At 47.3% G+C, this 26,616-nt stretch overlaps 2 protein-coding genes across 3 annotated transcripts in view; one reads left to right on the forward strand and one right to left on the reverse strand.

Moving 5' to 3' along the window:
• The window catches only part of LOC117587510 (calcium uniporter protein, mitochondrial), a 42,988-nt gene that overhangs the window by 11,537 nt on the left and 4,835 nt on the right, over positions 1 to 26,616 (forward strand). For both annotated transcript variants that reach the window (XM_034278302.1, XM_034278303.1), the window contains exon 3: positions 830 to 947. In XM_034278302.1, coding sequence (XP_034134193.1) covers positions 830 to 947 — 118 coding nt within the window. The remainder of the gene's footprint in view (positions 1 to 829; positions 948 to 26,616) is intronic.
• LOC117587127 (protein javelin) lies at positions 2,092 to 10,563 on the reverse strand (the record flags this gene model as incomplete). The annotated part of the gene is made up of 5 exons (XM_034277626.1): positions 2,092 to 3,296; positions 3,359 to 3,623; positions 3,791 to 7,628; positions 9,976 to 10,270; positions 10,350 to 10,563. Coding segments are annotated over 5 exons (5,523 nt in total), but the record flags the coding sequence as incomplete, so codon positions are not given.

The following is a 26,616-nucleotide window of genomic DNA, read 5'->3' on the forward strand; positions in this document are numbered from 1 at the left end:
CGTACCTTTTTGTTTCCTTTAAAGTAATTCAATCATTAAGTTGGCTTGAGATGCGAAGCTCCTCCAACCTGTCGGGATGTCCTGCTACAACCCGTAAAAAGAGGCCTCCACATCAGTTCCCTCCATCGCATCCTCCTCCGTTCGGGGCTGGCGGCGTGACAGGGCAAAAAACAGTTACAGTTTCGATTTCCGTTTTTTTCCAATTTCGAATTTCCAGTTTTCCCCCAGGTATGTGCGGCAGATTACTCATACGCACATAAAAAAAGGTTGTTGAAGAAAATTGACGTGGAAAAGTCTCTGCAGAGACACAGAAACAGAGAGAGAGAGAGAGAGAGATAGAGACAGGAACGGAGGCCTTTATGTGGGGTTAACCTCACATTCCATGCCCTCCGCCCCTCAAAAATAACTGTATTTACGCTCTACAGTTATTCCATTCTCTGCCATGCCACATCCCCCTGCCGTGTGCTCGTTGTGGCTGCTTGTTGTTGTTCTCGTTATGTGAAGCACGTGATTTCACTTGGGAGCATTTTAACTTAATTAGGAAACAGGACTGAAAAGCGCTGAAACATGCAACGAAACAGGAGGAGATCAACAGGAGGCAGGCGACACTCCCACATACCGCCAACAAAGGGGGAGGCTCTAGGGGGAGTGTTTCATAAGGATACGCCACCAACTGATGGGCGGATTACAAATTTAACTCAAGGCTTTTCCGTTTTTGTATTTTTTGGTTGGATCTTTGGCGCAACATTTAAGCCAGAATCAATAATGCGGAACGGTTTCATTTTCATTTTCATATTCATTAATGTTAATCTTTTGCTACTTTTTGCAGCACTTGCGGCCTTGCGGCGGCCATGAGCTGCAGCAACACAGAACTTTCGCTGCCACAACGTCGGATGATGATGGGAAGCATCCTCTCGACAAACATAAAACGCAACTGGAAACAGGAGGTGAGTGGGATATTTTGTAAATATTTTGCTTTAATTTGGAGAGGCGAAATTGATTGGCAATCGGGAATGAAAATTGTGGGGAGATCAATCGCTTTGCATTACCACGACCTGTCGCAGGTTTAGAGGTTAATCATACCAAGGGAGAAGTTAAAGTTCAAGAAGATGTTAAAAGCTATGAAGAAGAGTCCAAGAAAAGCGATGAGAATGAGTTGGAAGACAGTGAATCCAAGGGAGTAGATAAAGAATCGTTGGAGAAAGCTGTCATTGCAGAGAGTTCAAGGAATTTGGACAGGAAAATTCAAGAAAATCCACTACAAGTAATAAAAGACTCTCCAAGGAAGGCATTAAGTGAGATTTTTGTTGTTTTAGTTGAGTGTTGCATGTCCATGGGGCATCATTCCCTATGTTCTATTCTATTCCTCTAAAAAAAGCCAAATTCGAATCACAAAAACCAAAGCAAACGAAAAAGAAAGAAGATAATAGGGAATGTATTATGCTGACAAGGAAAATTGATAATGAAAGAGGGAACGGAAAAGAAATTGGGAATGGAAAGAGTTTTCAAGGTAAGCGAAAGAACTGATGGAAATTTAGATTGTGTAAAAGATAGAAAATTGTGTAAAGGGAGAGCAAAAAGGGCAACAAATCATAGAAATTATAGACAACTGAGAGTCTGACTTGTGCGACTCTGGCAGATTACTCTCTTACACTTATGCATGGGTGGGATTCCTAATTGAAAGATAAATTTACATACAATATCTAGGTGAGAATATGACAATATATGGGGAAACCAAAGTGCACTTTTGGGCTGTCATTTTAGAAATATTTCGAAATGAATTTCTCTATCTGAATATGCTTGCCTTTACAAGAAACTTTCATAACCATTTCTCAGACATTTAATGCCCAGTTTAAATCGTTTAAAGAGCGCATAAATCCTTGATTAATTATAGATTACTTCCATAGCAATTAGTGGCATTTGTGGCCGCCCCACCGCACTGCACTTCACTCTTCTCTCTCTCTCTCTTCTCTCGACTCTATCTGCCCATTAAGTCATCCATTATATAAGCCATCAACTAAATGGAAATGAGGATTGTGGCTTGGGGACTGGGGACTGGCAGGACTTTTAGCGAAGAGCAAAACAATTGTTTGACAGATCATTAAACAAATTGCATATTTATTTAGCATAAAATGTTTCTAATTTACATCTGAATAAATCGCAGCAGCGACATGGGAGCATTAACATTAAATAATTTATTATAGTTTTTGGATAGCTTTGGGCTTTACCGCTTAAACTTTAGTACTAAATTAGGCCTAGAGTCAGGCATAAATTAAGGCCTACAATTATAGCATGAAATATGATTATATTTTGGTATTATTAATGGATACTTCGATTGCCCCCGAAGCAATTTCGGTTTTATTGAGCATTTTGCTTGGATTCGTTTTACATTTTATCATCGAGGCTGTCGTAAAGCTCTGCATCCGTAGGGGGTTTGTCCTGCTCCTGTGGCTGCTCCACTTCCTTGCTTGGATCGTAGACCTCAAATTCCTCAAACTCGATTTCATCGTACTTGCGTCGCTCGTAGATGCTTCTATCATTGGCCACATAATGCCGCACCACTGTCTTGTCCACAACCGAGGCGGCACTGCTGCTGGCATTGCTCAGGCGTCGCTCGGGGGCAGCAGCAGGACCTGCCACCTGCTGTATCTGCTGATGTATTTCCACTGGCACAATCATTTGTGGTCTGCCACTGCCATTGATTGCTGCTGCTGTTGTCGTTGTTGTTGTTTGTTGCTTGCTGCCAACTTTTGACACTGCCACCTCTTCGGTTTGTGGCATTTTCTGGCCCTGCGGCAGCCACTGATTGCCTTCGTGGGTGGCGCCGGCTCTGCCCTGGGGCGTGCCTCCACCTGCCGTTGGCTGCTTAACCAATGTGTAGGCCAAATCCACATTTTTATTGCGGCAAACTTTGCTTACATTCGAGGCATTCCCATTGCTGCTGCCACGTGGCACATCGAGGCGTATGTTCATGGCCTGCGACTCGTATGTGGGATGTGAAATTTCATTCTCTGCCGCATGGCTGCCTCCTCCATTCAAGATTTCACTTCTCTGCGCCTGGACATTAATGTGATTATTGACTGTCACTGGGAGGCGTCTCGGCGGGGCAGCTGCCTCCGTTAACTGACTCTGACTGTGGCTCTGACTGTTGATGGTCACGGGGTCTGTGGCTGTTGCCTCGAAATGGTGCACCATTTTGCGCACCACTTCGCTATCGGCGGTGACCTCCATATCGGCGCCAGCTAACTCCAGGCGACTGCTGCAGCTATTCGACTTAACCAACTTGAATTTGATGCCTAAAAAGAGAGCGGGGTTTAAGTATCCTTCTTCGTCCTTTAAGTGCGTGCTTAAGCCTCACCCTGATAGGAGTCCTGTGACTGCTGCTCCTGCTCCTCGAGGCTTTGCTTCGTCTGCAATCGATGCTCGCATCTGTCGCTGGGCAGACACACGTTGCATGCCTCAATCTGACGTATGCGGGAGCGTGTGCCATTCATTTGCTGTGCGGCTGCGGCTGCGGCTGCCCCAGCTTGTGGCAAAGGCATCTTCGATGTGGCATTATCCAGGACTCGGCCGCCGTAGTAAGTGACTGTTGAGCCGCATTCCCTTATCTTGGCCAGAATATCCTGCAAAAGGGACAGAAATTGTAGTGCGGGGAACCCAACTCACATTCAGGCCACATTCAAGGACATCAAAAGGCAGAAAGGCTAATGGTCCATAAAGCCACAGCACACGCAAAAGTCTCGTCCTTTTTGGTGCCACACCCAAAGGGTCTGTGGCTGAGGCTACTTACATTGCTGACATAATAGTTCTCGCACATGTCCTGCTCCTCGGACTGCTGCTCATCCTCTTCCTCGTCGTAGTGGTCCTCCTCCTCCTGCTGCTCATCCTCGGGACAATCCTCTGCGTGGCCCAAATTTTGTTCATAAATTTGACGATAGAGCGAGTCACTGGCGGCTCCTGCCCCACCCATGCACCAGGTGCGTCGCGAGGCAAACTTTGCGCGTGCCTTGGCATTTGCCGCATTGCTGTTGTGCCGCCGGACGACATCCTGCACGTGCACATCCTTGCAGGCCATCACGGGGGACGACTCCTGCGGATGGCAGTCGCCGCAGGGAGAGCTCAGATCCCCGCTGGAGATGCCACTCGAGAGACTGCCAGTGTCCCAGTGGCCGCCCAGCTTGGAGTGCTTGTGCTGCTGCTGCTCGTGCTCCTCCTCCGCCAGCAGATCCATGCCCTTGGGCTGCTCCACGCCCGACGAAGAGGAGTCGCCGCCGCCATAGCTCGTGTCTATGGTGAGATATCGATAGGACGATCCCTGGGCTCTCCTCGCTGCTTTGGGACTCAATTGACAGGCGGATCCACCGAACTTTTGCTGCGATCGCACGAGCAGTCCCTGCCCTGGAGACGGCATCACATTCTGCTCGAAGAAGCGACGGACATTCCGCACGGTATCCGGATCGGGCAGCTCATCTTCGTACAGCTCTCGATTGACCCTCACGGGCTGATAGAAGAAGTGACGCCTGGCTGCAGCTCCCCCACCACCGCCTCCTCCTCCGCCCATCTGTCGCTGGCGGAGTGTGTTCCTTCGTGGCTGCGACCCCGAGGCATGTATCACTCGCGGCGGCTTTGGTGGTCCCGCAGCGGCAGCAGCAGCGGCAGCCACGCCCGTTTTGTTGCCACCCACTTGCAGGGGTCGCTCGATCTTAGTCCTCACGGGCTCCACAATGACCACATTGTTGTTGCTGAGCAGCTCCTGGAAGGAGTAGTCCTGCAGATACTGGATGAGGCCATCGAACTGTGCCTCCTTCTTGTTGCGCGTCGAATGGTGCAGAATGTTGCTGCGAATCAGCTGCTGCGACTTGAGCACCTTGTACCGAATGTGATCGAACTGTGCCCCATCCTGATCCTCGTCCTCATCCGCATCGGGATCGGGGCCAGCACTCACAATGGTGGCCTTCTGGGAGCCTTCGCCCAGTTCCACAATCTCAATCGAGGGCGGCGGCATCATGCTGCAGAAATCATTGCTGTGCGGCTGCGGCTGCGGCTGCTGCTGATGCAACTGCTGCTGTTGCAAGGCTGTGGTCTTGCCACCCAACTGGAAATGGACACCCTGCTCCTGCGGTGGCTCCTCCACTCCTTTGTCCGTTTCTGGTTCATTACCCGCCAACTTTTGCCAATAGCAGCGCACGGCATCCACTTTCTGAAGATATTCCGTGGCCACTGCGCCTCCTCCTCCTCCTGCCCCACCGCTACTGACGGTGGAGGCTATGCTTCTGGCACTGCTGCGGCGCCTCAGGCTGCCCTCGGTGGCGCCTCCATCCACAACGTGCAGGATCTGTGGTCGCGACATTTTGCCCCGACCAAAGGTCGACTCGCTGTGGCCTGCGGCCAGTACTTTGATGGGCCTTGCCTTGTAAATGGGCGCCCCGCCGCTGTGCAGGACTCGGCGCTCGGGGGGCTTGCTGCCCGAAGATGAACTCTGGGAGCGGCGCACGTTGCGGGGTCGCTGTGATGAATGCTCCTCGTGAATGGCTTCCTTTTGGATGATATTGTTCTGGGCGTCGGTGACAATGATATGGAACAGGGTCTCCTCTTCCTGTTCCGCTTCCTTCTGCTGCTGCTGCTGCTGCTGCTGCTCCTGTATTCCGGTAAAAGAAACGTTCTGGTCGTGGTCCTTGCGCTCACGAATTTCCTGTGCACGACGCTCGATTAGTTGGCTAAAGTTTGCCACCTCGATGACAGGCGCCTCCTTGGGTTTCTCCACGTGCACAATGGACACTAGCTCGGGCTCCTCCTGTGGCTCCTCCTCCTCCTCCTCCTGCTGCTGCTTTTCCTCTTCCGTTAATGGTGGCGGAGGTGGTGGCAATGGTGGCTCCTCTTCCTCGAGCTCCTCTTGCCTTTGTGGCTCTTCTGGTGCAACGATTTCCTTTGTTATCTTTGTTACCTTTTCCTGTCTTTGAGTTTCCTGCTGCTGCTTTTCCTTTTCCCCTGCTGGCGCTCCTCCTCCTCCTGCTGCTGCTGCCGCTGCTGCTTCCCGCTCTCTTTCGCGCTCCCTCTCCTGATGCTCCTTCTGGCGGGCCTTCTGGTGGGCCCTGCCAAAGCGTCGAATGGAATCGTAGGTCTCTGCGCGGGTCACCACCTGTCCACCTCTCTTGGAGTCCCTTCGCTGCTGCTGCCGCTGCAGATTGTAGGAGGATCTCAGCTCCTTGTCGATGCTCTCGCACACCTTGAGGCTTACTCCGATGTTGACATCCGGCAGGCTGTGGTATTGGTTCTCCTGTAGATTGGATACAACCACAAAGGAGTCGGTCTGAGGCTGCTGTTGCTTCACTTGTGCCTCCTCCTGCTTGAGTTTCCGCTTCTCTACGACTGCTAGGATCTTGGGTTTGTTCTGTGGCGTGTGCTCAACCTTCAGGACCTGCGTGAAGATCTGTGCCTCAACCTTGGCGGTGGTCAGAAGGGGCTGCTGCTCCTCTGTTGCTCCCTTCTTGTGCTGCTTGGCCTGCGGCTCGTACACCGTGTCCTCAATGGAGATGTGCAGCAGACTCCGCGTTTCCAGCTCCCCGCTCTCCCCGCAGCTGGTGAAGGTGCGCTGCTCGAAGGACTCGCAGGACTCTCCAATCAGCGTGCAATCGGAGCTATCCTCCGACGAGAGATACACCGAGTCGTAGGCAATCAGCTGGTCCCCGTGGAGGCCCCGCTTCAGGGTGCAGTCGCTGTCGCTGGCCGGGATCTGCCCAGAGGTGGGGGTGAGGGATGAGCGGCTCTCCTCTGCAGCGGTGTCGTCTCCTTCCTGATACTCCTCCTGGTCGCTGCTCTCCCCGAAGCGCGTTGTCCTCGCTGTGGTCGTGAGGCTGATGATCTCGTAGCTCTCCTCCACACCTCCGTTGGATCCTGTTCCTGTTCCTCCGTTGACTCCTCCCTGCTGCTGGTAGATCTCCTCGATGTGCGTCAGATCGTACTCCTGCTCGGAGAGCGAGGGACTGTCCGTCTGATCGTCGGAATTGCTGGTCGTTGTCTCTGGGAAGATGCTGCTCTGGCTGTGCTCCGGACAGGACTCTGCCCCAGTGTCCTGCTGCAAGTGTCGCTGCAGGTGGCACTGATGATGGTGATGGTTCCGCTGATGCTGATGCTGCTGCTGCCTGCGCGACTGATAGATGCGTGGTCGCTCCTTCAGCAGATTTACTGCCGCCTGCTCTAGCGCTTCGAATTCCAAGGATGAAGGTCCCTGCTGCTGCTGTTGCTGTTGCTGCTGCTGCTGCTCCAAGTGATTCTGATGCAATGAATTCTTAAAGTAATCCGAATTGAGGCTCTCCAAGTCGCTCTTGTCGTTGTGCCACGGATGCAGCTGCTCGCTGAGACCCAGAGCCAAGGCGTCCAACCGTTTCAGATTATCGTAGTACAAATCAAAGTCACGCGATTCCCCTCTGGCTAGGTGTCCCCTCTTGGTATTCTGCTGTTGCTTTTGTTGTTGCTGCTGTTGCTTTTGTTGTTGCTGATGCGAATCACAAGTGCCGCTGTTGTTGCTGCTTCTGTGACTTTGAGTGTCATCCGCTGGTGGCGTCTCCAGTGGCTGCTCAATCGTGGAGGAGGTCGTCTGCTGCTGCTGCTGCTGCTTGGCGTTCAATCTGTGTGGGAGGAAGGGCGGGTTTAATGATGCCATTGTCAAGAGTAAATCGTAAATTAAAGACCCCGCCAATCTGCCGCATTTGATAGCCTTGTTAGCTCCACAAAACACACACACAAAACCTATGCCCCCTCCCATAACACGCACTCCAACAGGCAGTCAGTCATGTGATGATTGTTCTTTCAATCAATCAGTCAATGGGTGGGGGACAAATCAAACAGTAACCAAATGAATGAGGGGGAACTGGCACGTCAGAAGTGACTTCTTGCTTGCCATTCAACTGCATTCGCATTCCCTATTGAAAATGGAAAAACGAAGCCACAGCTGATGGATTGATTGATGGAGTTTGACGTGCAAAACATTGGATTACATGTGTGTTCGATGTTTGGTTAGGAATTTGCATTCACACAGAAGCTAAGGACATCAAAAGTGGGCAAGAGCTTTGCCAGAGAACTTGCCAAAAGCGAGTAAAGCGAAGAGGGAAAGGGAAGCCTTGAAAGTGTGTCACATATTTGATTAAGCATGGGAATTCCACATAAATCACCAGACGAGCTTTGATAGTTTCCTCAAATGTTTGTTTAAGGGATCGAAAATCTCACCAAAGTTAGAAAATAACAGCGACAGAGTGTTGAGCATGAGGAAGCTGATGAAAAATGAGCTTCCATTAGCCAATATCCATGTCATCCTTCCCTCATTCAACCAACTAAAGCAACGGACATACCCATGCCCCCCCCCCAAGCTGTAGCCAGCTCGGTTGCAGCTGCACGTTGCCCGTTGCACTTGGCTGTGTATCCGCTGATAGTGGATGCGGCAAAAAGTTTACCCAGCCACTTGATGCGACGATTTGCGGCAAATTAAATAAAAAGCGAGAGGAGAGCAGGAGATGGCGAGGCGAGGCGGGGCAGACACTCATCCCTGAGGCAGTGGAAGAAGCAGCAGTGGCAGCAGCAGGAAAGAAGCTTCATCTTTTCCCTGCCCCAGCTGTCGTTGCCAGGATAACATGTGTGTCTGCCACACTCTGCGTCTGTGTGTGCTAATGGCATGACGAGTGGCACAAGGGCTAAAAGCTTTTCCATCTCGCTGCCATGCAACGCCTGAAGGCAGTTGGACAGGGAGGCGGGGAGGCGGGCAGGCGGGGCAGGCAGCTGCCCAAACAATTGACAAACAAATAAAGTTTGCAATTTTAATTAAACAAGCGACCAATGAGGAGAGACAGAGAGAGAGAGAGCGAGAGTCTGAGCGGAGGACTCTTCCCTGTTATAGTTTTTCCAGCAATAATTTCACACGAATATCGCGCAGTCTGTTATGCAACACGCGACTGACACTGGAACTTGCACTAGCACTGCCCACTGCCACGTCGTGGACTTTAAACATTCAATCGCACAATGGACTTTGCAGTTGTCACAAATCATGGATTAGGCCAGAGAACGTTTAAGCCACAAACCGCAGAGAGCAGCAACAGCAGCCAGCAGCCGACGGGAGTGCAACAATAATGACCCCGCCAATGAAATGCTGACCCTGACCAGATGACAAAACCAATAAAACCAACAGAAATGCTAACAAACCAACCGCAACAATTACCCTGGCGGCTTTCGTCTGTCGTCTGGCGTCTGGCGGCAGACCCGAATTTTTGAATTGCGAATTTTAGCCGTGAATTTGTGTCGTACGCGGAGGGAGAGCTACGGAAGAGTTACTCGTACCTGTTGCACTTGCGGTGAGCGTAGCTCGACGACTAACAGCAGAGATCTACTGGCTAAAACCAGCGGCTTATGGGGTGTATGCGTGACAAGCACTAGACAGCACGAGTAGGGGTTTCAATGTTAGACTAAAACTGATGTCTCTGTCAGATAAAACTATTTAAGGTAATCGCAATTTAGTGCCCTGCCTGAGAGAAAACCTGATTGATCTCATTTCTGATACAATTAAGACATTTAAGTGGGTGTGAGAGCGGGGGCGTAAGTGTTACAAAAGCACTAGACAACAAAACGTTCACACAGCGAATCTACCCTTGCTGTTACTCGGTACTGCAACTCCTGCAAAGACTTTCGGGTGTGTCCCGTTCTTTGCATTCTCTTTCTTTCTTCTTCTGTTTATTGTGTTTGTGTTGTTGTGGGGCGGATGAGCAGCCACCGAAAACCGAAACCAATGTAAATTACAAACACAATTTGGCACAGTCTCCTTGGTCTCATTTTCTGTCTCCTCTTTCCACCTGTTCCCCCTTCGAACCTTGTACACAGGCGTACACAGAAACATTTCTTATCTTTTATGGGTGTCTGTCATCCTGGTGACGCCTCAATTGCTTTGTAGCCCAGTGTCGTTTTGTACTGTTGATGTGATGACTCACTTACCTCGGCGATTCACGGAAAAATCCGCGATTAACGAGCCGCGCACGCGGTATTAGCTGCGATCTCCGCCTGCTGCTGTTTGCCGAACCAATTTGCAGATCACTAAATGTCTCCTCACGTATCACCGCCAAGCTGCGCGATCGCCTCAAACTGCACGATTCGCTGCCCAAAAGATCGAGAAGTGTAGCAGTGGCTGTGGCTGTGGCGGCAGGTGCTGTGCCACCATTTACTGGGGTGGTTGGCTCTCCTCCTTCTTCTGCTGCTGCTTCTGCCTCAAAGTTGTCGTTGATGGGAAGAACTGCAAAATAATAAAATTGATTGAATTACAAACGTTATGCTCGAATGGAGCGATGCCACTCAAGGCTGCCGCCACTCACCCGCGTAGCTATCGCCGTGGTCTAGCGGAGCTTCCGCATCGAATCGCCAGTAGAACTCGGCTATGTCCAAGGCGTTCTCCTCCCGCTCGAGCTGTGTGTAGTCCAAAGAGCGGGCGTTCCTAAGCTGTCCACTGCCTGGTCCGCCTCCGCCTCCTCCTGCTGTTGTTCCACCTCCTCCTCCGCCGCCAAGGCCCACACGGCACTGCGTCCAGTGGGGCTGGGCGTGTGGATGATGCGAGTGATGGGCGTGCTGCAGGTGATGCGGATGCGAATGCGAATGCGAGTGGTGAACGTGTGAGTGGTTCTGCGTGTGGCGACCTATGCCATTGCCAGCTGCTTCATGGCAGCTGGTGGCCAAATCGAGATGCGACACGGATTTGTGCGTGTGCCGCCAGCCAGCGGCAGCGGCCCGCAGTCCCTGGGGACACCTCGGATCGTGGACTCCGGCACCGTTTGTGGTGCTGCTGCTGCTGCTGTTGTGGTAGTGGCTGTGGCTGTGTTGGTGCCCTCCGTTGGTGTCCTCTATACGCACCCGGTCCACGTAATTGTGCTGGTAGCTGTAGCTCTCCTTGCCCCTGCCACACGAAGGAGAGAGATAAGTGAACACCAAAGGTTAATTGATTTATTTAAATAATCAGCAATTTTCGTGGGACATTGCCACCTGTCCCGGGCAATTGAAATAAGCCTGGAATGGTAGGAGTGATTCAATGGCCAATAAACGAGTTTCCCATCACGACATCAAAAGCCAGTTGCAATCATTTCATGACACGGGGCCCCACAAAGTCCAACACTTTTACGATTCCCTGCTAGAACAGAAAGTTTATTCATTGAAGCGCTTCAAGCCAAAGGACTATTTGCTTATTGCCTGTCCGCGAACCACCCACACACCACCCACCATCGCTCTTTGATTGATTGTGGGAACAGCCGGCAGTCAGCAGTCAGCAGCCAGACGGCATCCAATGCATTTTTACCTGATTCTGAGAGTAGCGCGAAATGAAGCGTGTGATCTGCGCCATCTGCCACACGCTGTGGCATACATTGTAGTTGTGGGTGGTGGCAATATGCCATTTGCAGATGGATTGCCAGATTAATGGCCAAAATTATGGCTCTATCTGTAGTTGTAGGGAACATTGCTAAAGTTTTTCTACTGATTGGAGGTGCTTGAACTCGATGATTCGGGGAAACTGGCAAGCAATTCGTGAATTGTATTTGCTGCAATTAGCATTTGAGTGTGAAAAACTATTACTTGGTTGGTTTTTCAATTGAATATGACTAAAAGTGGGTCAGAAATGGATCTCTAAGTTGATAATTACATTCATAAATGCAAAACTATCTCTATCTTCTCCACTATAACACTTTGGCCGTTCTATAATCTCTGCATAATGTATGCCACAGCAAATATTCGTAAGAGAACTTTGCCAAAGCCAAATCTCCATGATTATTGGAACTTTTCCCATGGCCTTGCCTCCGATTGTTGCCAATGCTAATTGCCAGTGCCTCCTGGCATAGGCGCCACTTCAGAGCTCACATTTTACCGGATGGCTGCATATGGCAGGGCATGGGGCAGGAGCCAGCCATTACAATTGCAAATGCTGCCAACTAATGCCTAACTATGCGGCGTTCCATTGCCGGGCGGATGCCGAGGCGCCATTCTGGCGGTGGGCTGCAGTTGACGGCTGCCGAGACTGCCGAGGCTCCTGCTCCAGCTACTGTTTCCATTCCTGCCTCTACATCCTGCAGTGTGTGGAGCGGCGGCCTTGTCCTGAAACAAATGCTATGCTCGCACATTTTGGAGCGGCGCCTGTCTCCCCTCCAGTTTATGGGGCAGCCAGCACCCAAGGAACATAAAAAATAAAGAGCCAGAGAGAGTACTCGTAAGCTCTGGCCTCGTTTCTGGCTTCAGGCTTTCAGTTTTTAGGTACTCGTCGAGGAGTGTTCACGAGTGTTTCTATTGCTCTTTCCATTTCCATCTACTTTTCGGGAGCTACGAGTATGTGTGTGTAACTGGGGGCACTGCGGGGTTAATGTGTCTGCTTTCTGTTTCAATTAAAAGTTAATTAGGCGGGATGTCAAAACATTGCCCAATAATTCGTTGCGTGTTTGGCTTTTCCAAGCCATCAAATCTGACACTTTTATTTATTATTGTTATTTTCGATGGTTTTTCTGGTACAATTTATCCTTTAAGAACCTTTGAATTTCAGGGTTTCTGCCACATATGTTGGGGCATACACTTGCTAATTACTTTTAATGAGTGACACCGAAAATGCCATAAACATTCATTGTGGCAGCATTATTTTGTTTCTTTCTTTCCATCAACTGCTGCAAAAAATGGCAAAATATTCCGTTTCGGTGTTCATGTCACGTTCTGGCCTTTTGTTTCATTTTAAAACTTCATTTTATTGTGACACGCGCCGCATTTATTTCGCACACTTTCTGCGCTCGTCTCTGCCGCGAGGCCATGCCACAAAAAAAGACCCAGAAGCGATTTGCGTGCGATTTTCGTGCGATTAGCAGGCGACTTTAATCGCACAAAAAAACACAGCTCAATACCATATTTTGCTTCGGACCTCAGGCGTTAAATAAATAATCGGAGAAACCAGAAAACAAAGCTAATTAAAATGCCACCAATTATTTAGCATCAAACCAACAAACCGCTTTTTAAATATTAAAGAGAAATATTCAAACGAGAGAAATTAAATAGAAAATGCAGCAAAACTAAAAATCAACATATTCGTGCTAAAATGTAAAATGGAAAATGGAAAATGGAAAATGCAAAAAATATGCGAAAACACTCGCATGACGGGACCAAATTAATTAACACAGATATCTATTGGGTGAACAGTAGGTACGAAAAACCAACAGACAACGCGATTTACATGAGCAGCAACACTGCCACAGAGAGCCAGCAACCACAACACCCACGAATGAACAAACACTGAACAACGAAGGAGCAGCAAAAGAAAAACAACAACCACAGCTGTAGCAGCAGCAGACAGGCAGACAGACAATCGAACAAATAACAAAATAAAACATTTGCAGAAAATCCAACAAACGAAGCGTAAATCTACACTCCTACAGAAATTACAGAAAAATAAAACAGCTAATAAAATCCATGAATAAAATCATTTTCAATTGGCATTATTTTCACACAAGCAGCAGACAATGCCAGCCAGCAGTAGAGCCGCTGAGTAGATTTATTTGGAATTGTGAAAAAATGAGATAGAATTAATATTAAATAAAAGAACGAACCCACCGCACAACGCAACTGGAATAATCAGAGCGTATTGCTAGAGACACAGATCCAATGACTAGACATCTATAGATGCCTGCATTACTGCATTACCAAACTTGTGAAATGCGAGATACCCTGGGGTGCTGCAGCTGCAGATACCCTCTCTAGTGCAGCTCCATTTCAATCAAATTGTTGCTCAATTATGTACACTAAAATTATATTTAAAGGAGAGGAGGAATGGATGTCGGGAGAAAGGGATTCTGCAACAGAATTCATTCAACAAAAGACAGTGGGAAAGGGAAGAGCATGTGATGACTCAATAAGCTGATACTTGCCAAACATAATACCCTCTGCAGAGAGTATTAAAAACCTGTCGAAATCAAGAGGGGGGAGACCCAAAGCAATGCGAAGAACATAATGATGACAACAATAATGAGGATGAGCATGACGCTGGGACGATGACTATGGCTATGGCTTTATATGGCAAAAGACCGGCGACATTTGGAATGACATTTTCGGCCAAATTGCGGGCTGCTGCCGCAACATCCATGGCTGCTGTTGGTGCTGTTGCGGCTGCGAATGTTGCTGCAGGCCAATGGAACCACTCATCCAAGAGAAAAAGAAAGGATGGAGAGTGTGGGAAGGGGAGAGGAGCAGTGTGAGTGGAATAACGGAATAGACTGCGTTAGTGACGGGCGAAATAAATGCTAAATCAATTTGCTGCTGCTGCTGCTCCGTGCCTCTGCCTCTGCCTCTGCCTCTGCTGCTGCTGCTACTGCGGTCGCCCGCAAATTTCATTTCAGCCTTTTGCAGCACGCGATCTGCTTGTCGCGGGTTTTCTCCCACTGCTGCAGGCAGGGACATCAATTATGTGAAAAGTTGGCTGCAGGAACCAGCCAGAGGAGCATCGTCCGTTGTCATTGAGCGGACAAATAAGTTTCGTAATTTGTCGCAGGATACTTAATCATCGGAAAGTGGAGGAAATGGAAACGCCTAGCGCTCAAAGGAAAATTCGATTATTGTCACAGTTTTGAGAATAACACGGTTTATATTTGTAGAGACTTGATTGAGGTTACAGAATGCAGGTTGTCCTTAATGTATTCAAATTAATTAGCCATAAAACCTCAATTACATATTACAGGCAATTCGAGCAGCAATCAAACTCAAGGAAGGACTTTTATCCTGCCATAATCTGTGGGATATTGCACTTCCCAATTGCACTCCAATTAATTGATGGTTTTCTTCGATTACCTTAACGAGAATCCTGCCGTGAATGGCAAATTAAATCCTTAAATGTTTAATTCATGTAAATTAATGAGCCATTACATGAGCCTCATTGATTCCTCGAGCATTTTCTAAGGCCAATGCTAATGATGATGCTGTTTTGGGTCTGCAGATTCGAAAACATTTACAATGCACACACACACACATTGACCGATTGATGTTTCAGTTGTTTGTGTGGTTTTGTTTGTTCTTGTGGCCCACATCTTCACTGCGGCGTCTTGGCCAAGTGCAAATACGAGTAGTAGACATACGTCTTGGCCTCCATTTGCCGGCGCCTTCCCTTCCCTTTCCCTTGCCTTCTCCCCCTTCTGTAACCCACTTGGATGAATGCTTTCTATTGATGGGCGTGGGGCATTGCGGCCGCCTTTTGCTGCACACTTTGTTGATTTTTGTGGTTAATGCAAAATGTGTTTATTGTCCATGAAATGGCCGAAACACACACCCAAAAAAATATGTGAAAAACGCGCGCGATATTTCTACGCTCTCCCACACACATTACACTCCTCTTTTTCTCTTTCGCACTTTTTATTGACTTTTCTCTCTCACTCTTTTGTTTGTGGCTCTGGCTTTTCTCTGTGAATTTTCTCACACACTTTTTTCTCTTCTCTCACTTTTTTCTCTTCTCTCACTTTTTTGTTTGCTATTATTTTCTCCTCACACCCGCTGTGGCTATTATTTGCTCTGGTTGTTGCCGCTTTTACGTCTCGCCGTTGACTGAATATCCAAAAAGTTGAGCGCAAGCGCCGCTGACGCTGACGCAGACTCTGAGGCAAGTGCCGACTGCGCAGCGGCAGCAGCAGCAACAGCAACAGCGCCTCTGTCAACGCTGACGTCGCTGGCATTTGTTTATTATTTTGTTAACCTTTTTCAGTGGCAAGTGGCACAGCCAGCCAGCCGCCCCACTCCACCATTGTGCACCCTTTTTTTTTTTTTGCTATTTTTGTGTTTATTGTTCGCTTGCTACAAACAAAAGAGTGATTTTATGAGTAATTCTCGAGTTACAACGTTTTTTTTTGTTGGAAATGTTTTTGGTACACACTTTGGGAGGGGTACTAAATTATTGTGGAGATGTTGGGCATGCGAGGAGGGAGAATTATGGGGTTCTATAGAGGATATGCAGAGTTCGAGGATTTCTACTGGTTAATCGAATAGGATTTCAGTAAAATTGAACCCCAAAGGGTATCCAACTCTTCGACATCTCATTATTAGCTCTTCTTTCGTTTGCTTTCGGCCTCACGCTGTTAATGAAAATTTCATGTTTAATCGTTATCGCAAAGTGAAAAGTAATTTGGAGCTCAATTAAACAAAAGCCACTGGCGAAAAGTTGGCTCATTACGAGTATACGAGTATTGGGGATTGAGTGGTCGTCGTGCAACAGCTGGTGGCAGTACGAAAATTGCAATTGCCGCACCATCAAAAGTGAATTTGTAATCCACACGCGGCGACGTCTCGGGGGAGGTGAAAGGTTGTGGGCCACCCTTTCGTCTGTGAGTTGATGCCTTTTGAATGACAAATGACTTTTGGGTGTGTGACTTGTGAGCAAAGCTCTTGAGGCACGCAAAAACAGAGAGAGATTTTTGTTTGCTAACCGAAAAGCAAGTAAAGCAAAACAACAACAAAAACAGTACGAAACATACATTTTCTTCCACTTGAAGCCTCCACTCGAATTTGCAGTCTTGAAGCTGTAGGAAAAGTGTTCCCCACCTCCCCCGCCATGCCTCTCTGGGTACGCCATGTGGCAACGTGCTCGTGAATAATGCAAAACAAAAAGTTCCCAATGGGCAATGGGTCGACTTTTGGGCTTTGAACTCGAGTGAACTATGGAGCGGTGGAGCGATGGAGCGATAGAGGAGCCAACCAGGGGGTACACTCTCGTACACACTCGCTGAACTTTTGACGTACTCGCACTTTCGCAGTGGCTGCTGCTGCTGTTGTCAGGTGTTTCATCATCGGAGAGCGCTACATGGTTGGATTCCGTGCTGGAGTACGAGTACAGCAGCACCGGAAATGCGTTGACTCATGTTGTAATCAAAAGTCTCTCTCTCTCTCTCTCTCTCTCTCTCTATCTTCCTCTCTTTTGCCGGAAGTAAGCGGCAGAAGAGGGGCTTTCTGCTATGCACCACTCAGTGGCTTATTGTCGCCACACGGGGAGGCAGTGAAGCGCAGAAGAGCCGTCAAATTTGATGCAAATGCCGCCGCGTGGCCCTGCCAGTGGCACTGTTTTTGACCCCCTCTAAAAATGACTTTATAATGCTGTTGTGACGTGTGTGTGGGGCGACGACAGTCCAGCCAACATTGGGAAATGACCTGTCCAGAGCGGTTGTGACTCTGCTTTGCCTCTTCGCTTTCATTTCCACGTTTTGACTGGTTTTCCTGAATTGGTTGCCAAGCACGCATGGAGCTCTGAGCTCTTGGCTCTTGGCTCTGGTTATGGTTTCGGCTTTGGCTTTTGATTGGAGCTTAGGGGGTGAATGGGTTTCCTGTTTTGTCGCCTTTTGGTTTTTTCCATCTCTTTGGGGGAGGCCTCTCCCTCTTTATATTTTTGGGTCTCCGAGCGGAGTGTTCAGCCAGCGTGAAACCAATGAAATAATTTTTGCTCTTTCAGCCTTTTCAGAGCGCACCCCACAAAAGAGTTGTATTTATTTTATTTTGTATGAAATACGAAATCCGAATTTGGCAGAACTCTTTTACTTAATTTTTATGCGTTTTTTTGGTGCGAAATTAGTCAACTGTGGCACCAGATTCTGTTTCGGTTATTATTTCAAAAGAGTTCTTGGGGGAGAATAAAATAAAGGTTTTTATTCGTAAATTCCATTCGTAAAAGATGCGGAATTTATAGGTTTGGTATAATGCCAAGATTTAGCTATAGAGTCTCCTAATTTTCACTAATAAAAAAACTTTGATTCATATCAAAACTTCGAGTGTTTTCGCTTTGAAGTTTTCCCTCATTAAATGCTCCCCAATTTATCCGCAACTTTAGGGGCAGCATCACGTCCTGCATAAATTGATAAAAACTACTCTTTTAGGGCCCTGCCGCCCCCAGATGATCATTGGGATTGAAGAGGGCTGCCATGTACTTGAGCTATGACCTGAAAGTTGCTCTCGCTCTCCCAACTCTTGGCAGGGGCTCCCCCCATGGCGCTATCAAATTAAATCCTCCAGCTGAATATTGGCAAGCTGTGGGGCAGCGTCCAAGGAAAAGTGCGGGTCAGGGTTTGAGGGTAGTCCGCTGGCATGCTGCGTGGCTGCTGGAGAGCGAAACAACAACCAACTACTGCCCCACAAAGCTATGCTTGTTGTCCAGTTTGGCGCAGCAAATACGAGTAGAATGGTGGCTCGAGTGGCAGTGAAAGACGAAGTCTGATGCAGTTGCAACGTGCGCATCAGGCGATTGACTGACAGTGCCCCTCCGTATCCGCACGGATGGTGCTGAATATTTATAGAGCTGAAGCCAGTGATTTGTTGCCCAATGATTTATCCTCTCTTCTTGCCCTCTATTTATTCTCTGTCCTTGAAGTACTTCTTTAATAAAGGAAGAGCAAACCCGAAAGAGTGGTGGAGCAAAGCAAAGCAAAGCAAATATGTATCTTCAAAGTGCATATTGAAAGTGCAACGAAATGGAAATGAGAGTGGCTTTAAATTAGAACAAATCCTGCACAAAATTCTGGCTCGAGGTAATTCGTTTTATATTTCTGTTGGGCTTGAATAATGCTTGAAAGTTGAGCAAATCATGGCCAAGTGACACAACAATCCCTTGAGCGACGGGAATACCCTCACCCAGCTGCTGTCAAGTTGTGGGAGGGGATGGGCGTGGTGTGGGTGCCTTCTCTTGAGACATGAGGCACGTTCTGGACGAGCAGAGATATAATGGCTGTTGGCTGTGCTGCATTTTTCGCTTGGAGAACTTCTCCACTTCTAGGTTTACCATCTTTTCGGTTTGTATACGAAGACTTCTGGTCCTCTTTGGCATCAGTTTCAAAGTATTCTTTAGACAACTTCCCATTAGAGGGTATCCTCTAGTCGATTTGCTGCCTATAAGTGGAGGTCTTACAAATCTTGCTGTGTACTTTTCTGCCGCTTTAAAGTTGCCAAAGTTGAGAAGTGCAATAAAGCGTCCCAAGCAAACGCATTTGCCAGCAACGAAAAGTAGAAAGTCAGCGAGAGGGAGAGAAATAAACAGAAGGAGGGCGTAAGAATAGAGTAAAAAAGATGGGCAAGAATAAAACCAAAAGTGGTGAGGGGACAGCAAGAGATGCAGAATAAAGTTCCTAAGCAGCAGCAGCAGCAGCAGCAGCAGAGAATAAATAAAACATATGCCTGGCATCCACCCTGTCCCACATGGCCTCCAGTCAAAGTCACTTTTTCCCACTCTCTCCACCCACTCTCTTCGCCCAATCTCTCTCGCTCTCTCAGTGCATTGTTTACCATTTTGTGCCTTTTCCCTTTTATTTTTTGTTCACATTTTGCCTGAGTGGCAGAAGAAATTGCAAACTTGTTTACGGTGTTTTGACACATAAACATAAACATAGACTGCATGCATAAATTTATATAAATATTATGTTCGGGCAATCCGTAGATATTTTTACGAATAAAATATTGCATCTAGTTAGACAATACAATCCATGCCCAGGATGGGGCTCCTTCCAAATGTTGTTCCACATGGATATAGAAATTTAAGGAAATATACATATTTAGACGGCAGCTCGGGAAATGCCAACAATTCGATGGGTGGTATGGCTAATGGATCGCCTGCGAGTTGTGTCTCTCCCCAGTAAATGCAAATATAAAAGTTGCAGTCGTGTGTTTACTCAAATCGTCAGTCAGTCGATGGATAGACAGCAGGATAAATGGATGAATGTGCACCCACGGGATGTGTCTATGTGTGGGACGGGTAGATACTCTTGCAAATTGCATTAGGCCAAGAGCTGGAGCTGTGCTCTGCTGGGTTGTCTGTCAATTTGTACATAGCATTAATCAATTGCATGTGCACCAAGAAAAATCTGACTTGGAAGATAATCAGACAGGTGACGAAGAGGCTGGAGGAGCAACAAAATATAGGGGAATATTGTGGAAAACAATACGACTTGACAGCGAACAACCATAACAAGCATCCAGAATATTAACCGCATCGCCAGACATTGCGAATCTGTGTGTCAAGTTCCAAGTGAAAGCAAAGAGTGATCAAGGTGCAGAGTGGTGTAGGAAGTTGTATAGAGTGAAAGAGAACCAAAGAAAGGATGTGCAAGAGATGGGACAAAGCGGTCTTCTTGCTCGTCACGCCTTTTGCCTGTGCCGGTGCCATGCACCGTTCTTCTCCGTCCCCTCCATAGGCTTGGGCTGGCTGGTAATTTTGTGTTGCTCCCTTTCAAGCGGCTGTCACTCGCTCGCTCGTTCGCTCGTTTTGCGGAAATTGTCTCAGGTTCTGCTTTATTTTCTCTCCCCTCCCGTCCTCAGTTTTACACCGCTGCTGTAGCTGTCATTTGCACACACATTCGCCGGCAATTTGTAGCCCCTCACTCATTCGACTCGTTTCGCTTCATTTGAGCCCCGATCCGGGCCTGAGTCCGGGTCTTAGTCCGGGTCAGGGTCCGGGTCCGGGTCCGCGTCCTGGGGGCCTGGGGGCCTGGGGCCCGCCTGCCTCTCGTTTCGTTCTTTAGCTCTCTCTTTTTACACTCATTGTGCAATTTAGTGTGAAATATTTATTATGCTCGTAGAGTGGTCATAAACCGCAGCGTAAGGATGGCAACGGATGGCAATGAATGGCACGGGAAAGGGGAAAAAGAGAAGGAAAAATGCAATTATTTTGTACTTATTTTTGTGTGCCACAAAGTTGTGCCACATTCTAATTGGTAAATTGTTGGCGGGCTATAGACAGTCAGTCGGTCCTTACGCCATCTCTTTTCCACTAACAGGATCTTTATTTTGTTTGAAGTCCGACAATTAAATTTGGAAATACAGAAATGTTGTTCGCCTTCGATTTTCCATGGGATTTTCTGGCTGCAGTTGCTGGTTTATTTTTGGAAATTCTCTGCATGCCCCAAATGTGCTTGAAACTTTTTTAATGAACACTGAAGGTTCGTTAAAAGTTTACAGCCCAAAAGTATGCACTCTCTGGCATCGAATCGAATCGAATTTCAGCTTTAAACACGCTTATTTGTCGCTCGTTGAAACATTTTGCTAACAATCTATGTCCACTTTTTACTTTATTTGCAGGTGAGTTACGATGCAAAATAACTAAAGGGAACGCTTACACGAGTAAAGAGAAGTACAAACAAAAATAGATATGTACCCATAAGTAAAAGCCTTGCACGTAGTGCTGACACCTTCCCATAAACACTACTCCAGCCATCCACACCCACCCACACTCAAACCCATGGCCATGCCCTTAGACATCTTTCTTTTATACATATATTGTAGGTATATGTGTGATGGTATCTAGACATTTCAATAAAAAGTCACAGCTATAACGTTTGAACGTGACCAAATGCCATCACCATCACCATTAACATCATCATCATCATCATCATCATCCACAAGAGCGGAGAATGGTGGATGGATGGACGGTAATCGTTGAAGCCTCCTCCTCCTCCTGTGCCCCCATATATCTGTGTCTCAGTTGTGCATAAATCGATTTGTTTGTATCATCGCCCAGTGGCCAAAAAATTGTCATCGAATCGCTGCTGTATCTCGTGGAACATCTTTATGTATCACTTCCGTGCCAAGCCCTCCTGGCTGGCCATTTTGCCGCCTCCACTTGCTAACGGTCTGTCAATACACCCGTCCTCCCCTACCCACACACACACACACACAATCTATATGCAAATGTGAACGTATTTTCCCATCCTATCTGTCTCTCTCTCCCGCTCAGTGTGTGCGAGTGGAAAATGTACAGCCAGAGAACAATTCAATTTTTGGGACATGCCACTGAGATAACTTGCGTGTGCCCAGGGAGCTGTGTTGTGGAGCCTATTTTGGCCAGGTTAGCTGCCACATTTGGCAACACACATTTCGATGAGACATCCCCAAAAACGAGGTGTGCTTGATAACCCACGGATGGTGTTGCAGCAGCAGCAACAGCAGGAAATATCTGAAAACCAACTAATTATGGAGACGTTCTGGAACAGCATTCTAGAAACTTAATTGAAAAGGCTTGAAAGAGAATGCTCCGCTCAATATTAATTGGAAAATGTTTGTGGCACTCCGCAAAAACACAGACAGAATCAGCAGACCACGGTCCTCGTCGTCGTGCCACCCATCGGTGGTGTGGCTGCACATTGGAATCGGAATTCGAGCTGCTGCCCCCATTGGGCTGCAGGCTACGGACCACGCCCTAGCCATCTATGCCGCCATTTATCCATCTCATGTAGGCAACGATGGACGATGGCCATTTTTAATTGCCGCCTTTTCCGGTTCGTCCTCTGGCCGTTAGAGGCCTTAGTTTTCACTGGCTTGCCCTGGCTTTGCCATTTAATTAATTGCCAGATGCCAAATCCCTCCAGCTCTTCTACTCTGGTAACCTTCAGTCCTCCCACGCTCTCTCTCTTTCTTTAAGTTTCCTGTTCCCACTGTTCTTTAGAGCTTTGCCCTTTTTGCTTACTTTGCTGCCAATTAACTTTGCAAATCAAATCGATTTTGAGCCCTTACTTAAGTGTTCGCCGTCTTTCTTCACGTAATTATGTTTGCAGGAATTACACATTCCTTTTTGGCCATCAAAAGTTTTCTGGTGGGTAAGAGCCCGCTTGGTTTTTTCGGGCAAACAGAAATACTTCCCCACGCTCATATTTGGTTGGAGAACAATGATGAATCCTCTCCCTTCGAGTGAATAGAATTGAAAAACTTGCGGGAAACTTGTATCCGCTTTAATTCCTTGAAAAGTTCGGGTAACGTTTCAATTTTAAAGGATTTATTGTGGCATGGAAAATGCAATCTATTTGATGTGACTAAAATTCCTCACAGTTCATTAAGTAGCACAAGAAATTTACAAGAAAATGCTTTGGTTTTTGGCCAACTATTTGTCAAAGTCATAAAGTAAACCCAACCACATGGCCACATGCCACAAATATCGATGTTCTGATTAAGGCGACAGCCTGCAAAAAGAGACAGAGGCAGCCTCATGTGCCTGCAACTTTTATGGCTTTTCCCTCAAACACACACACACACACACACACACACACACACACACATATAGGATAGTTTATTAGCCTCAACTCTGTGTTCCGTCTCTCCAGAGACTTGACCCACAATTTGGGAGTCCCTCCGAAGGTCTTCCACTTACCGCTTTTCCCGCTGGCGGGACGATGATGATGTTTGTGACGTTCGAAAATATCCGTTGCCCATCGTGCCGCCATAGCAGAGGCTGTGACTCTGTCCGGAGCCTATTTTGACGGGCAAAATGTGCCGGGACGGACTCCTTGCCAACTGAAAATTGCTCAAATATTTAGTCCTGTCCGAGGTCTGCTGCTCCTCCTTCTGTTGTGGAGTTGTGTTGTGCTGCAAGGGAACGGATAAAGTAGTGTTTGGTTTGACATTTAATTTGCAAAAAGTTTGTGCAATTAATTTAACTTCTGGGCACCCTCAGAGGCATATGGCGAGGGCGTTATCTGTATAATGAGTGAGGCAAGTGGCAAGGAGCCGAGCCGTCCTCCCTCTGAGCACGAGCGCCGCAGACAGACACGCCACTTGTAGTGTCGTCTCTCACTCGACAGAGCCTCAATGTCCTCGTTGTCGCCCATGTGAAGTACTTAAAGAGTTTACCCAGGCATGCGAGGCTTTGCTCTTGTTTTCCTCTTGTTTTCCCAAAGGGGCCAAAGGATTACACATGAAGTGCAGGGGCAGGAGCAGGAGCAGGAGCAGGGAAAATACAATTTCCGCTCTGTGCGTCCACAGTCCAAGGTGATACGAGTGGGCCAGTGGAGTGGGCTGGATCCCGCAAGGTTCAGTGGCTCAGTGTTTCAGTGGGTTGCCGTTTGTGCCCCAAAGGAAGCCGCACATCAAAGGAAGGAGGTTTTAAAGAGAGAGAATATTGTTTTTGCAGACCACTAAATTATGGTCAAAATCGATTGGGATCCTCTGTGATTTTGATGGGCAACAAATTTCGAGGCATCAAAAATGCATTACTCTCATATAGAATCCTTCTTTATTATCTACTCGCCGTATTCCATGACCTCGTATAGGCCTGCATTGTCTGATCACTTCAATTTTTAATGGAATGCTAAAAAAAGGATTTCTCTCTTTTTTTTCTTTCGGTATTGGCCATAAATATTCTGTTCTGCGGTTGTGTCTGTGTCTGTGTCTGTGTCTGTGTCTGTGTCTGCGCCTCTGCTGCAGTGCACTTGACGAGGCAAATAGCATTAGCGATGGCTTTGGTTACTCGGTGTTTTATGTACCCTGGCATTTTGATGAGTAGTAAAAAGTTATGGCCAGAAATCTGTTGCAAAATGTAGTATTCCCAAATGATTATTATGCGGTTGAAATTTGGATTTGTGCTGAAAAAGTTGCTTTATTCGGATATAAAAGCGATGAAAGCATAATTTAATGAACTACTTTCACGTATCACATGGGAAAATTCTTTTATTTCAAATTGTTCCTTCCCCTTTATCGAATCTGACTCGTACTCTCTGTCCAAATTGCGCTGAAAATAGCTTGTAAACAAAGGTAGAATAGCATTTCCACAATACTCTGTAGAATTACAGCGTTATAAGAAGCTCCTGAAAAGCAGAATACCCTTCACGGAGCAGGATGACAAACAGAAGAGCGAAAATTCGTTGCCTACTTTTTGTACGGCAAGGCAGGCGCACTCGGCGAAGCTGCATTTGAAGTAGCCTTCTGTTCCAACCCAGCCCCGTCCATTATTGTTTGCAATGAGCAGGGGTAGGGACAGGGACAGGGACAGGGGCAGTGCCGTGCTTCTACGAGTAGTTGCTGTTTGTCTTGGCCCGCAGTTCGGGGATTACTCTGCAGTTTCCGTTGCCATTGCCTTTGGCTTTTGCGGCGGATAATGAAGAACATATGCAGGAGATGCAGGAGCTGCAGTAGATGCAGATGAAGATGAAGATGAAGAGGGGACCGCCACAGCCACAGCAACCACAGAATAGAATGGGGCTCAAGGTGAGAGAGAACACGGCGTGGAATAAAATATAAAGCAAACGGCGTTTCGTTGAAATATTAAAAGGCCTAAGCACAATGCAAAAACACAAAAGAGGTTAGCGCTGCGGTTGTGGCTGCCACAAAGCAGCTCTGCCCCTCCTGCTTGCCTCACGCTTGTTTGAGTTCTTAGAATCAGCAAAATGCGGCCTGCAATTGAAGTGGTGGGAAGGGGAGTAACCAGCGCACTCACGCGGCCTTTCTCCATTAATTAAGTGGATACCTGGCGTGGCAGCAGCAGCAGCCTCCATTCGGTGGCAAGTGTATCCGTATCTCATCTCCCCGAGAACATTTTGAATTTATTTGTTGGAAAATATGATACGAATTGAATTGTCGTAAAATCTGCATGGAAATCGCGCCATGGGGCGGTCCCAAACAATTGTGCAACCTGAGGGCTGTACAGCAAAACTTCCACCCAATTTGTGGCTGCCTCAATTCGATTTCGGGACAAGGCATTACGCTTTGGGGAAATCTGTGTCTGTTTCTGTGTCGGTGATTTTATGGCACGCAATGGCCAATGCCAATGCCAATGCCAATAAATAAAGCCGGAAATAAACCGAAAACCAGAAATAAAGAGCCACATAAAACAGGGATACTTTACAAGATTTTGTCTCCTCCAGTTTTTGTTTTCAGTCTCTGCAATTTCATAAATATTTTATGAGCTTAAATGCGCATCCAAAGGTTTATCTCTGTGGGTGTGTGTGTGTGTGTGTTTGTTTGGCTTACGCATAATTTGCTTTAAAAACTTTTGCCATTTTAGATCAACTTTTTGTTTGTATCTTTTGCCTTTGTCTGCTCAGCGCCATGGACAATTCATTAAACAGGAATACATGAATTGAAATAATGTGAAGGAGCAGCAGCAGCCTGAAGAGCTTCTATCCGCTTAGCAGCGAGGGGCAGAACTAGGGGAAGGCATTAGTGGAATTATAATCTATGCAGTAGTATGATCTATGAACTCGGAAGCTGACCACAAAAGTGAATAAATTATGGAAAATATGCGCACAGTTTGGATGTCTATCAAACATTTCTCACATTCATCCTTCAATCGCTCTGATCTGTTGTCGTTGCCTTTGACATGATGGCAATCGGCGGGACTGTCGTTGTGTTAATTTTTTTAAGGCTGTCGCCTGACAAAGTCATGAAATTTAATGTCCTTGCATTTCGTTTGATGGCCTCTCGCTGGCTCCTACGCACAGCCTCCATTCTGCCCCCTCATTTGTGTGTGCGTGCCATTTCCTGGGGTTTTCCCTGATAAGAATGATGAAAGGAACAACAACAACAACAACAAAGAACAGATGTCACGAGTCCGTAGGCAGCTCTTCTTTTTGTATTTTCCCGTGCCTTGGAGCGTGCCCCATGCTCCATCAACATTTTTGTCATTCCTTTTTTACCCTTATATTTTGTTAAACACATTTTCCGACTCTGCTTTTTATGTGCATTTTATTTTTTGTAGCGTTAACTGCACGTGCCATCATTTTTACTGCGCTTTTCTGTTTGTTTGTTTGTTTTCGTTTTTTACTTTGTGTGGCACGGCTGCCTGCCTCTTCTGTTCTGCTCATTTTAAGCCTGCCCCAAAAGGAGGCAGGCCAGCGCACCGCACCTTTTGAT

The sequence above is a fragment of the Drosophila guanche genome, unplaced genomic scaffold (genome assembly GCF_900245975.1).
Source record: "Drosophila guanche unplaced genomic scaffold, DGUA_6, whole genome shotgun sequence".
Taxonomy (NCBI): Eukaryota; Metazoa; Arthropoda; class Insecta; order Diptera; family Drosophilidae; genus Drosophila; species Drosophila guanche.